At 40.4% G+C, this 13,611-nt stretch overlaps 1 protein-coding gene across 1 annotated transcript in view; it reads right to left on the reverse strand.

Annotated features, from left to right (window-relative positions):
- MNS1 (meiosis specific nuclear structural 1) overlaps positions 1–10,211 on the reverse strand; it is a gene marked incomplete at both ends in the record, with an annotated part of 59,154 nt that extends 48,943 nt beyond the window's left edge. Inside the window, one exon of the mRNA XM_084240163.1 lies at positions 10,098–10,211. Within this exon, the coding sequence (XP_084096289.1) occupies positions 10,098–10,211 (114 nt within the window). The remainder of the gene's footprint in view (positions 1–10,097) is intronic.
- Between the last annotated feature and the right edge of the window lie 3,400 nt (positions 10,212–13,611).

Here is a 13,611-nt window from a genome sequence, read left to right on the forward strand (position 1 = left end):
GAGGTCTGCGCGCCATGTGGGACCCTCCTCTGGTGGCCGGGGAGCAGCCGGGGATCGAACTGGCTCTGCAGGGGCTGTGGGCAGCTTGGCAGCTTCGCAGCCCAGCGCTCAACCGCTGCGCCACAGGGGAGGCCCAGTCCAATTATTTTAGATTCATTAAGTAAAAGGAAATTGGAAGAAACAATAGAAAAATAAAATGTAGATCAATAAAATACCTAGTGCCTCCCCTGGTGGCACAGGCGGTTGAGTGCCGCGCTGTGAAGCTGTCTGCATCCTCTGCAGCGCCGGTTCGATCCCGGCCGGCCAGTGAGGGTCCCACATGGTGCGGCAGACCTCTCCTGTCTCACCTGCTGCTCCCCTCAGCAGTGTATTTCGTCAGTCTGCCCGTTCTGTTCCCCGCTCTGTCTCTGGTGAATCCTCTCACCCTCCTGCGCATCTGGCCTATACCCCGGTTCTTGTATAAATAAACAAATAAATCTTTTAAAAAAATAAATAAAATAAAATACCTAATTACACCTTGACTACTTTCTATTTCTGCTGGATGCTAATCCTTTCTATATCTTTAGTAACACTGTTACATGTTAGAAACTATTCTCATGTGTACTAGGCTAGAAATCACAACACCAACGTAGCTGCAATTTCAGAAAAAGGCAAGGCAAGGATTTTGATTTTAACTTCTACTTTCTATCATTCTACCTTTCCTTTTCCTCTGTAACTTGCATTTTTCTTTCTTGTGTTTCATTTTAAAGAAATAAAGCTTAACTCAACTTTCTTAAATCTTGATGTATGGAAAAATATCCATAAATTGTATCAATTTTTAAGGCCGGGTTTATACTTGCAAGTAATTTTCTTCAAATAAGAGATTATTTTATAAGTAGTCACATAACCCTTGGTGTTGTCTCCATTACTAACTGCAACAGTTCTTTTGGATTAACTAATGTGTCAAGTAGATACATGAAACCACTTCAGAGATAATGGAAATTTTACTAGAACCCAACTATATAGTGGTTCCAACTCTAAGGAAGAATAAAGTTGAGTTCATTGACTCATAACTATAAAGCAGAAAAAATACATATATGTAACTAACAGATTTTAAAATTATTTATCTAATGACCTTTTAAAAATCACCCTCCTCTTACCTACACTCAGAATACCCACATACTGTGTAACTGGTTTATAGAGGTCATCTATATGTTGGATGAATAAGTATGGAGCAACTAGTAAATATGGATTCAACTAGAAAAAACAATACGATGTGTAAGAAATGCTTTTCTAAAACATAAAAATCAGAAGGTATTCTAACAAGAAAGTGATTTCCAAATAAAACACCTAGAATATGGAATAAGTGTTAGATATGTATTAAGTTTCATAGCAACCCATTCCTCTCACCTAGTTAATACTTTAGGGAAGCAGAGCCTAAGTTGCCTACACCTGATCAAAAGGTGGGATTTTGTTCCTCACTTTTCTAACAGATAAATGAACAATACTTAGGTAATTCATATTTTCTTGTGAGAGAGGAGCAGGTTGTTATGTTTGGTGAGTCTTGTTACATTCAGTTAGGTCAAATTTTTGGTGTAGGAAGGTCTAATTCCTTGACTGATTTGTGTCTTCTGTGTTTGACAGAAATAGCTAGTCCTGAACACTGATAGCAGTAGCTCTCCTAACTTAAAATTTAATACTACCATTGTTAATCCAACTCCCATACCTATTTTAACTTTATGGAAGGACTCTGTCTCATTGGTTTCAATTCTGTAGAGAAATTATTCATCTTTATTGTTACTTTACTTGTGTGTTACGTATTCCAAGAACTATCAGTACTACCAGGAGTAGCTGTCCTATTCTCCATCTCAAAAATTTTGGAAGTGATTCTTAACCTAATCCTATAACTGTGAACTTATTCTCACCAAATAATCATACCTAATATTTTTAGTGGTTTTACTATGCACCATCAGCTCTTCACATGGGTTAACCTAATTCAACCCTTTCAACAGTTTTTGGAGTAGGTTATTATTTTGGAGAATAAACTAAGAACCAGGGCAGGTAATTTATAGTGGTTAACAACAGAATTATTAAGTGATGAAACCGGAATTTGGGAGTCACATTAAGCCACTGGACCATATTGCAATCCAAACAGATCACTGAGTACAGCCTCCTCAGCAATAAACTGAAGCTTCAAGAAAGCAGTAAACATCTCTCATCATCCTTGAGTGCTTGCAATAATAACACGGGGAGAGGGAGATGAGTCGAAAAAGCACCTGGTACCAATTCCTAGTCCCAACCACATTCACAGAATTCTTGAGAAATCGACTATCTCTAATAAATTTGCTTAATACTTATAGATGCAGAATTTAGTAAGTAGACTTCCTTGCTCATTCATGGCTATGTTTCTTCAGAGAGATGAACAAGTTAAGGTATAATTTATTCTTATTTCAGAGACTAACCTTGTCAGGGTGAAAAGCCATTGTAGAAAGAGGGTCCTTTTGTATATATATCTACTGCCCAGTCTTGAGTGATCAAACCTATGATCATGGGTCTTTATTACCTCACTTACATCACGAAAATATTTTCCCTCATGTGAACTATCTCAGTTTTATCTCCTATCTGCAAGCATTTAATTCTCAGTTTGCTTCCTCGGGATTTCAATCAGAAATCTTACATAGACAAATTATAATGGGAAGCCTACATAACTAGTTCCTCCAACACATTCAGGTTGAGGAATTTTTCTATGTTAAGGAAAACTCTTGGATTCAGATGAGTTTGCAGGATTAATAAATTTAATTTTACCTTTCTAATTATCCAGACTGGCCATTGCAGATGGCTAAGGCATAATCTCAGGGTTCTGGTATATCCCATGGATTGCCTCAGAAAATGTTAAATAAGAGCAAAACAACCCAACAAAACTCTTACCCCAGTGTGATCATAGTACATGTTACTTATAGAAAAGTGAAAATATTTCAGAAGCATATATTAACAAGAAAACTGTCTTTAGTAGCAAGCCAAGTCCATGGACACTTAGTATACAATTCATACAACCATTTTATAAGAGATATCCACAATGTTAGCAACCAAAAAGTGACATCAATATGAAAATGCTAGGTGTAATGGGTACTTTCTTGTGCTACTCAGATCTGTCTTTAGGCCTAAGAACTTATCTTCCTAGGTGCTGGGAGTAGAGAGCCCTCAGCTACCAACTCTCTAGAGAAATTGCCATTAGCTAGAGAGCACCAGCTTTCAGCTAGGATCAGCTTGCATCCAATGTTTGGTAATGTGATATGAAAACCCAGTCTCTTCCATGAAAGGGGAGTCAACTCGAAAGGGCCATCTAGTTCTTCTGAAGTTCCCCACCTTTGCTTAGGGTGCCTTGAACTCAGATTTTCCCTCTTACCAGTCTTGCTTCCTTTGCTTCCAAAAGTGTTGATCCCAATACATACTCTGCATGCTAATCTCTGAGTCTGCTTGGAGAACCCAAACTGGAATAAGCAGGGAAATCAAATTCTTTGTTTCTAACATGCTATTAAAATATAAGTATTTCCTCATACTAAGGAAATATTTTTAATCAGCATTTAATGATATAACATTGTTCGGATACTTAGAAATCACCTGCTACAGAAGTTCTTTCCTCTGGAAATATGTAAGACTGGTTGATCTACTATTATAGAAAAATAATCAGGAAGGAGAGGCTCATTGAAAGTAGACTACCAAGTGGTCAAGTTTCTATACTCGGGGGGTTGTGGAATGGAATTGGTACACAGAGGAGAGAAAAATTTAGAAGGTTGCTAGTCACAATGGAATCACACAGAAAGTTTTTTGCTAAGACCTATAACCATCCAGCTTTTTATAGGGATGATTTTATAAAGGCCTCCACCAAAGGCATTTTGGCAAGGTTACAAGGATTTAAGTGACAATCATTTGCCTTCCTTCTGGTTCTTGGTCGTCTTTTCTCTTGGACTTGTCTCTCAGAAAATCGTTTTTCTCTAATCTTTTATTAGTGAACAAATGCATGCTGAGGCTATTTGAATTTTAGTAGCAAATTAAATAGAAGGTGAAAACTTCAATATAGAGGCATGGTTCTGAATTGCCAATGGAATTTCAGACACCATGGCTAGAGCAAGAAAAGAATTTTAGGGCAGACAGCCTGCCTAAAGGCTAAATCAGCTACTTTCCTAGAACACCTTTAATAGAGTCTTTAATTGAGCTAAGATTATTCATCCACCTTACAGTGACAATTTGTTAGTACAATGTGCTTCACTATCAGTTTGAATTTCAATTCTGGATTTAACAATTCATTTAACATATAACCATTGAGCACCCACCAAGTATCAGATCCAATAGTAAATAAAACATACTATGTCTCTGCCTTCTATTGGGGAGTGACAAATGAACACAAATGTAATTTCAGATGACAAGAAATTACAGCAAGGTTAAGATAGAGGACCACTATGATCATTTTGACTGAAAATGTTTACGTCAGTGAATTTACCTGAAGTGTTAACATGTAAACATAGATCTGAATTTTAAGCATCAAGTCATGTGAAAATTTAGGTGAAGAGTATTCCAGGCAAAGGCAAATTCCATAAGCAAAAGGATCATAGCAAATGAAGAGGATAAGAGGTTGGAATAATAGAAAAGGTCCAGGTCATGAACAAAGGTGAAGACCAGATTGCTAAAAAGAAAGAGATATGTTGTTATGCAAGGTTTTAAAGTTCTATGAGCTCTGTGAATATAATACTTAAGGAAGCAAGAATGAAGTCAGAGAGAATAGTTGGGAAGCTTGGCAGAGCAGGAAGAGATCAAGAATGGGGGTGTTAAGGAGGTGTGATAGTTGAGTCTAAATGTATTTTAGAAATGAAACAGGACTTGAGGTGGAATAGATGTGGGGAATGAAAAGAGATGACTCAAAGATAATTCCCAAGTTGTCTTTGCCAGAACAACTGGACAAATGATACATCAACCAGAAAGTAGGGGGGCGGGAAGGAATACTGGGAAGGAATACATTTAGAAGCTAGCAAAAATCAAAGAGTTTGATTTGCACCTGTGAAATCTGAGATGCTTACATTCTGACAGGGATTTTAACTAGGCAGTCGTATACATATATGACATGTATACATATATGTCATTCAGAGAAGTTGGGGCCAGTAATGTAGATCATATAGAGTTACATGTCAACATAAGAATGCTCTTGAAACCATGGGACTAGAGATGGGAAAATATTTACAACTAAATTCTGAGGGCTGCTAATACTTAGAATAGTAGTTTGATATTGCCAGGAAAGCTTTAAATTAATATTGAACTCATTCAATACATGTTGAGTTATTCTATGTGCTAATTATTAGGCAAGAGGGAGATAAAGTCAAATAGGACACACTATTAAGTTTCATGAAATTCCTAATCTATTGAGAACTACAAATGATTACAAAAGTTATTTTGATTCTACATCTACAGTATCAGTCTACTTTTCAGTCCCACTTCTACTAACCTAGTATAGGCCTTGAAAATGAGTAATAGTTTCTAACCATTCTCACTCAGTTTAAACCTACCTGCCAAATTCCTCTTCCTAAAGTAAAACTTTGTTCACGTCTTTCAGTAATTGAAGAGGCATTAGTTAAGCACTCACTGAGTGCAAAAAGAAATAGTCTTGTCTCCTAAAATGGAGGGTTAATTCCTGATTCAAAAACCATAATTGTATAATATTAACCAAATGTAACCTCAGCAGTAATCAAGTCCATGTACGAATCCCTTTTATGAATCTTTCTGTAAATAAGTAGGTAACTGGATAAAAGCACGTTGAGTTGGTACCTAAATGCCTCAAAGGATGGAGAATTCAAGTTTTTCCTTTGTGAATTTTTTGTATTCTTTAATGGTTACTGAGGTAACACTGGTCTCCCACACTGTATAGGTCTATGGGGTTTTTTCATACATCTTCAAATGTATGTTATCATACCACACTCAACACTAAAGCCAATAACCTTCCACCATAGTCTATTTTGCCCCTATTTTACTCCTTTTCCCCTTGTCCCCCCTCAGTATCCTCAGTGTGTAGTCAGATTTCAATGGTTTTGATTAGTTTTCTCTGTTCCTTGTTTCTTATATTTCACATAGGAATAAAATCATTTGATATTTGCCTTTCTCCTGATATATTTTGCTAAGCATAATCTGTTCCATCCATGTTGTTGCAATTTTTTTTTATACCTGAGTAGGATTTAATTGTGAGTACATATCTTCTCAGTTTATTCATCAGCTGTAGGACACATAGGTTGTTGCCATAATGTTTCTATTGTAAAGAATGCTGCAATGAACATAGAGGCGCATATATCCCTTTAAGTTAGCTTTTCTTTTTTTGGATAGAATTTATTTCATTTAAAAAGAATTCAATACGTATTCAAGATACTGGAAATTTTTGTGAGTTTTTCCTTCAGTGATGCTTCCTACTTAGAGTGTTAGTTTTTTGATGAGCATTCAAGGTCTGCTATAATTTGACCATAAGGGATTTCAGTCTTAACTTATAATATTCTCTTTCACATCTTTTCTGAATATGCTTTCATACCACCACACTTTTCCTCAGCAACCTCATATCAAATCCTTTTTGATTGGGTTCAAGTACCACCTCTTCAAAAAACCACCTGGAGATCCTTGGCTGACCCTTTGTCTCCCTCACCAGAAAATGCTCAGACTTGTCTTACCTTCCTTATGTGACTCCATCTTGGAGATTGGCATGAGTGTCCTCTTTTTCATGCCTCACTGAAAGGCCTGTGAGATGTGGCCCATGCCTGGACAACTCTGTCTCCTCCACAGCACGGGGACTTGAAAGTTTCCTCAGACTCTCATGGAGGGAATAAAGCAGCAATTCTCTGGATCTGTTTCCCACTTTGAAAAGAAAGAAACTATTAGCTTTCCTATTAATACTCTGATTCCCAAATTTAAAGTATCAAACACCAAGCATCCCTGGTGGTGCATCGGGTTGAACGCAGTGCTGTGAAGCTGCTCACAGCCTCTGCAGTGAGTGTTCGATTCTCAGCTGGCCAGGGAGATACCCACATGGCGCGACAGACCTCTCCTGTCCCGCCCGCTGCTCCCCTCAGCAGTGTATTTCAGTCAATCTGCCTGTTCTGCTCCCCACTCTGTCTCTGGTGAATCCTCTCACTCCCGCGCCTCTGGCCTGGACCCCAGTTCTTGTATAAATAGGTAAGTCTTAAAAAAAAAATAAAGTATCAGACACCTATTGGCACCTGACATTGTTTTTTTCCCATTTCAAAGTAAAAGCACAATTGTAATTTGGGGAGGAAAGACAATACACATGAAACAATTACCTTATACACTGAAAATAAGGTTAGTTGTAAGCAACAGAGAGTAACAAAGGAGTTCATGTAGGGAGTTGATGTAGGTGTTCAAGAGTCACCAAGTAAATTTAAGGAGAAGAGAAAAGTCAGTTGAATTGGACTTTGAAGCCCCGCTTAATAGTTATTCAAAGTCCTAGGCAATTTAAGTCTGAAGCAATGGCTGAGGCAGGGACACTAGAGGGAGCCAAGGCCTGCAGTCTGGAAAGAAAGCTTTCAGCTCAATTAGCCTTAGATTCAGTGATTCTAAAACATTTACTTAGTAGATTGAGAAGTATACTTTTTAATCACATATTGAAATTCCTCCATAGAACAATTTCCAAAAGGAAAATCATGTTCAATCTTTACTGGTGCTAAGCCTCTTTTGAGATGTAAGTATTTAAGTCTGTACATTTCATGTTGTTTTTGCCAGTGGATATCTCTTGAATGTTAACTGAACTAATCTAAAACATTTAACAACACTAGTGGAGCTGCTGAGAGTAAAAGTAGAGAAGGATCACGTGGGATCCCGACCAAAGAGCTTCTTGCCCATTCAATCTAGTCTGAGTCTGGGCTGTGCTGTGATCACCCACTTCCCAGTTCCCAGAGCTCCAGGCTGTCATACCTCCAGGTTCCGGAGGTTGCTGCTTATATTTTCAAATACCAGGTCTCTAGGATGGATTATAACCTGAAATCACCCCTCTCATCTTTTCACTTGTCTAATTCCACAGAAAATCCTAAGCAAATAGTACTTAAAATTTCCTAAAAGTTCTGGAGCAGCAGTGAAAGCTCAGTTTAGCCAACATAATACTTGCTAGTGCCTGCCTGATAGACAGCCGAGACCAATGCTCCCACCCACAAGCAGGTGATAACAATGAAAAGGTGAAAGAAAGTAGGAAAAGCCCTGATTTATTGCCCTGCCTCAAATAGGGAGACATTAAATTCTGTGAAACTGTACTCCTACCAAAGGTTTAGAACTATATAAAATGTTTTCGCTATAGATAAATGTTTATTTGTACTAAAATTGGGGACACAGGCACTTAATAAAAGGTAAAAGACTTAAGACTTACACCACTTAAAAAGAAAAATGAGTAAATTAAATAAGTGTTCACACATAAGACCAAGTAAGTGGTTACCAGGAGGAGCAGGGGTAAATCAAATCAAAGATGCCCACTGGACTTAAAGTGATGACCCTAATGTAGTATGTGCAAACATTGCTTTATAATGATGTACACCTGAAGCCTATGATGTTCTAAAGCAATTATTGCTCCAATAAAAAATTTTAATTCCAAAAATATTTTCAAAAAGGTAAAAAGGCTATCATAACTCTAAAGCGATATTGAAATAGAGCTAGGCCAGGTCTAAGGTAGAGAAAACCTCAGGGTCAAGGGGGTGACGCTTCGGAGAACCCTGGCTTGGAGGGTGTTCCCACACTACCTCCTCCCACTGGGAGGCTCCCTTTCATGCCGATGCCACTTTCAGAACTCCTGTCATGTGACTGGCACAGGTTTCCAGTTAAGCTGAGGGCAGGAGGCTGAGCACCAAGTCTGGAGAGAAAGTTGTGGGGGCAGCTTTTAAGGTAAAAGGGGGCACATTATCTAGCATCTCTTTGTACCTTTCCAACCCACACTGTTGCTCTGCTGTCCTGATGCTTGCCCGCTCCCCCTGCACCCAAAAGGAATGAGGAAAGGGAGACAAGAGTAAAGCCAGTGGAGAATGGCTCTGAGCACTGGAGACGCCCAGGGAGGCTGAGCCAGGTAAGCAGGAGAGAACAAGGCTGAAGCTGCTTCTCCTCATGGATGAGACAGGACAGAACCAAGTTCTGTGCAGGCAGAAAGGCCCTACAAAGCCAACCTTAAGGCAGAGGGTGCTGTGAGAGCTGGGGAGAGGGCTACACGTTCCTTTTGTTCGCGCGGCTTACTTTGCTCAGTCACATCCTGCTTTTCCCAGAAATAGGTCCTGTCTGGTTTCCCTCCATAGGAAGCGAAAACTCGTGAGTGTGCAGGCAGAATGGAAAGAGCAGTAAGCATCCTGCTCCGTCTCTGAGGGCCCTATTTGAACCTGCGATAGGCAGGGCCAGCCTTGAGGCTGAGCCAGGCCACGCAACACGTGCAGGCTCGAGGCTTGGGCCCACAGCTGTGCCTCACTAGCTTATGGCGCCAGGGTGGGAGTGAGTCAGACCCCCTCAGTCAGCAGCTGCCAAAGGCAAACCAGACCTCAAGTTTCCCTGTCCTTGAAGCTCTGAAACGAGAGTCGGCCCTCTTTGCGCACGGAACTAGGGATGGCCACATCAAGAACACCGACTCTGGTGGAAGGAAGTGACCTCCTTCAGCACACACAGGCAGCCACAGTCACCTCCTCCTCCCAGCTGGCTCCTGTGGTTTGGATGTGACATGAATGTAAAGCTCAGGAAAAGCTAAAAAGTGTTCCCACTTGTATATTCCTCCCTATTTCCATGAAGTAAATGCTTTAAGATGGGGTCTAGGGCCCACCCTCTTCATAAAATTACCCTTTACTTCAGCAGCTGACCCTTTGTTCCCTCACCCGATATCACTGAGACTTATTCTTACCTTCCTTGTGTGTGTCTCCACCTTGGCTATTGGCAGGAGTGCCCTCTTCACTGAAAGGCCTGTGGGAGCTGGCCCATTCTAGTGCCAGCAAGCACAGGGCAGTTTCTATGGGTTGGAGCAGATTGATGGAGAGTCCCGGAGCTTTAATGCTCTCTCAGGGAACCAGGTACACAAGCACGCCATTCTTTGGGCTCTCTCTGGCATTCTCTCTCACACTGTCCTCTCGCGGTCTCTCCCCTTCTGTAGTGACGCCGTCCATCTTCCCAAAGCCGTCCTCGGTCTCTGCTTTTAGCTCCACCGCCAGGCGCAGGTGCGCACACTGACGCATGCGCGCACACCCATACTCAGGTGTCCATAATCAGACCCATGGGCGGGCCCTGCGCCCACGCTCCCAAGCACCTTCTGCATTAACATGACCAAGGCCGCAGGTGACAACCATAGAGGCTACTAGTGTAACAAGCCTGATTAATTCATTTACCTTACACCCATCCATGGACATCTCTGCCTCTCCACAGCTGTCAGCCCCGGGACTTGAAAGTCTCCTTAGACCGTTATCTGTGAAAGGGGCATGCTATATTAATGTCTACATGCTCTTATTTGCTGATTCCTAATTTAGATCAAATATTAGACACCCGCTATACACCTCATACCGTGTGTGTCTCATTGCAGAGACATGAAAGACACAAATGTGACCTTGTTGCTGTAACACAACATGAAAGGACCAATTACATTATGATGTTGAATAAAATGAAATGCTAAATTGTAAAATTATAAAAGGAGGGAGAGAAACATGTTGTCCAGTAAGGACCTGGAGGCTAAAAAGAAAAGTACAGTCGATCCTTAACTGCAAAGGTTTTAAGTACACAGGCCCATGTACTTGTGATTTTTTTTCCCGCTGACATGTTGGAAAAATTTGGAGTTTTGTAAAATTAAAAAACAAAACAACTCTGATGAACTGTGTTACCTAGAAATATCAGAAAATTTAAGAAAAATTAGGCATGTCATAAATGTATGATATTGTCAATTTTATCATGTACTATCATAAAATGCAAACAATTATAAAAGGATAAAATTTATCAAAATGTGCTGAAACACAAATGGTTGATGGAACCATTACAATTGTCAGATGCAAACAAACATTATCAGGAAGGCTTCAGTCAACAACAGGTTATTAGTTGGTAAATTTTTGGGGAGTCAAAAGTTACACACAGTGTCAACTGTGCAGCAGTGGATGCCACTAAACTGCCATGTTGTTCAGAGTCCCCTAGTTAGTTGAAGTAAGCTGTGAGGCAGGGTGAACTTCCTCAGGCAGGCAGTTCCACAGATGTTGCAGCCCTTGCCCAGGATGTCCTGCCTGGAGACCTTTGCTACCACTGAGGAAACTGGAGTTAAGTCCAGAGCTTGGCATGGTCCCTGGCAGAACAGCTCGCCATCTCCCTGGCTGCTCTGTCTTCTTGTTGATCTTTAAGCATCCCAGGCAGAAGTTGCAGTCATTGTAGAGGATTCTTGAAATTCTGCTCCTTGAATCTTGGGAGAACTGGAATGAGGTGGTTGGGAGTCTCTCTTTACTTCTTCCTCCTTCTTAGCTGAGTAGGAGTGGATTTGGCTTGGGTCATCCAAGGATAGAAGCTTCTGACTTCTTACAGGGCTGCCTAGTTCATTACCTTTGCCATGCATGACACATGGGGTGCCGTTTTCATGCTCCATCAACCAGGTACTGGGAAGTGACTCTGATTCTCACTTGCCCTCAGCTCATGGATCCAAGATGCCTCTAAACCTCATACCTCAGAGATGAGCCTTTTCCTTTTCTAGTGTTGGCACATGTCTCAGGGGTAGCTTGTTCCTTTATCCATATGAGAGTGAGTAGGAACAGAGCCTCCTAGAAACCAATCTTGGGCCTTTTTTTTAATTTTGAACCAGCCCTAACGAACTCTGGGATAACACGATCTGTGAGTCTAGCCAACAGGCAAACCCTGAACTTGCCACAGGCTGGTGTAATGGTGGCATGTTTTAAGACTTCCCAAGGCCTTCACTATGTTTCCTATCTCAGCCAACACTTTCCCTCCCTGGTTATATATATATATTTTTGTCACTAGTGCCTAGCTCAGAGCCAGCAGGCAGAAGATACTCAGTAAAGGATGCTGAATCCTGAGAGACACACTTGGCAGATGAATGACACCAGCTAATGCAGCCTTAAAGCTATGGTATGACTCAATGATAAAACTAAATATTCTCTATCTCACTTTACAACCGTAAATCTGAAACCCCATCTTTTGGAAAAGCATTGTCTCCACTGTGATGCCCACGTCAATGACCCTGCTTATCAAATTCTGGTGAGCGAGCGTAGAAGGAACAGCTCTCTGTAATCTGTTTACCTTAAGGAGCTCAGTCACGTGCTCAGCTCATAGCCCGTTTATCAGGATGAAGGATGCTCTCTGGAGAGAGCAGACAGCAGGACAGGCCGAGCTCGGATGACAGTCTGCCCTGTGGAGATTGACTTTAATGAAGCACAGAATAAACAGGAAGATTAAGAGGGTGCAAAAATCAGTGACAAGTTTTGAGTTCACCTCTCTGTAGGAAATGAAAGGCTCTCCGTACAGCTGAGCGCTGTCTCTGAGTTATAGATGGGGGCATCTGTTTGGTCACTAATGATTTCATGCTATCTAGATCTGCCTCTGCGTGAGAATAGAAAAGTTTTCCCCCCTAAATTTACAGATGCACTTCTGTGTATTTTTTCAAAATGCAAGTTGCTTGATAGTGAGTAAAGAGATTAGACTTACTGAAGGGTTTGAGAAATTTAATAAATTAAAATGTTTGTCTGCTATATAAGGACTAAATATCTTTAATGATGCTCATTTATACACTCCCTTCACTTTGTGCTGAGAAATCGTGTTCACTCAGGGGTTTGTCACTCAAAGATATGGTCACTCATGTAGGAATGGCTCACAGTATAGAGGGGCTAAATTCCTGGAATTAAACAAAACCAAAAATCTAGTCTTCCTCACAAAGTAGTGCCATTTCTATAAGCACTTATTGACATCCTGACATCTCATTGTATGTTGTCTCAGTTCCTCACTGAATGTGTTTTTTTTTCTGATAAAGAGGAAGAAATATGGATTACAAAACAGTCAAAGGAACATAATCCAGAATTCATACCCTTCTTTTGGAGAGGATGATTTCATTTAGAGGATGCAAATGGGAATATTTTCTTATTTCATTGTAGTTTCTTTTTTGAAAACAGATCTCACAAAAGATAAGGACAAAGTATAGATTTTATATAGCATATCCCTTACCCTTTAATCAAACTAGGTGAATGGATATGTGTGTGTGTGTGTGTGTGTGTGCAGTAGATGTACACATTTGGATATGTTTGTCAGGCAGAACACATTCTTGTTAATAGTATTGTATTGATACCAGTAGGTGGCAGTCTGGGTCAAATTGATATTTAAAACTTCCAGTTTTTCAGCAGTCAACATTTATTGAGCCATAACTGTGAAGAAGACATTGTACTAATCAGCTGGGATATGCCCAAATGAAAATGTGTTGCAATGCAAAAGTAACTCAAAATTATATTTTCAAACTATTTTCAGAATGTTGACATTTACCCATATCCAGGGCACAATCACAGAGTGACCAGACTGCCTGGAACCAGGTAGGATTGCCAGAAAATTCCTTTACAGAAGAGGTTCTTTAAATAGAATGCTTAGGGGAGGGGAGGAGCCCATAGC

The sequence above is a fragment of the Talpa europaea genome, assembly GCF_964194135.1.
Source record: "Talpa europaea genome assembly, chromosome: 8".
NCBI classification, from domain to species: Eukaryota; Metazoa; Chordata; class Mammalia; order Eulipotyphla; family Talpidae; genus Talpa; species Talpa europaea.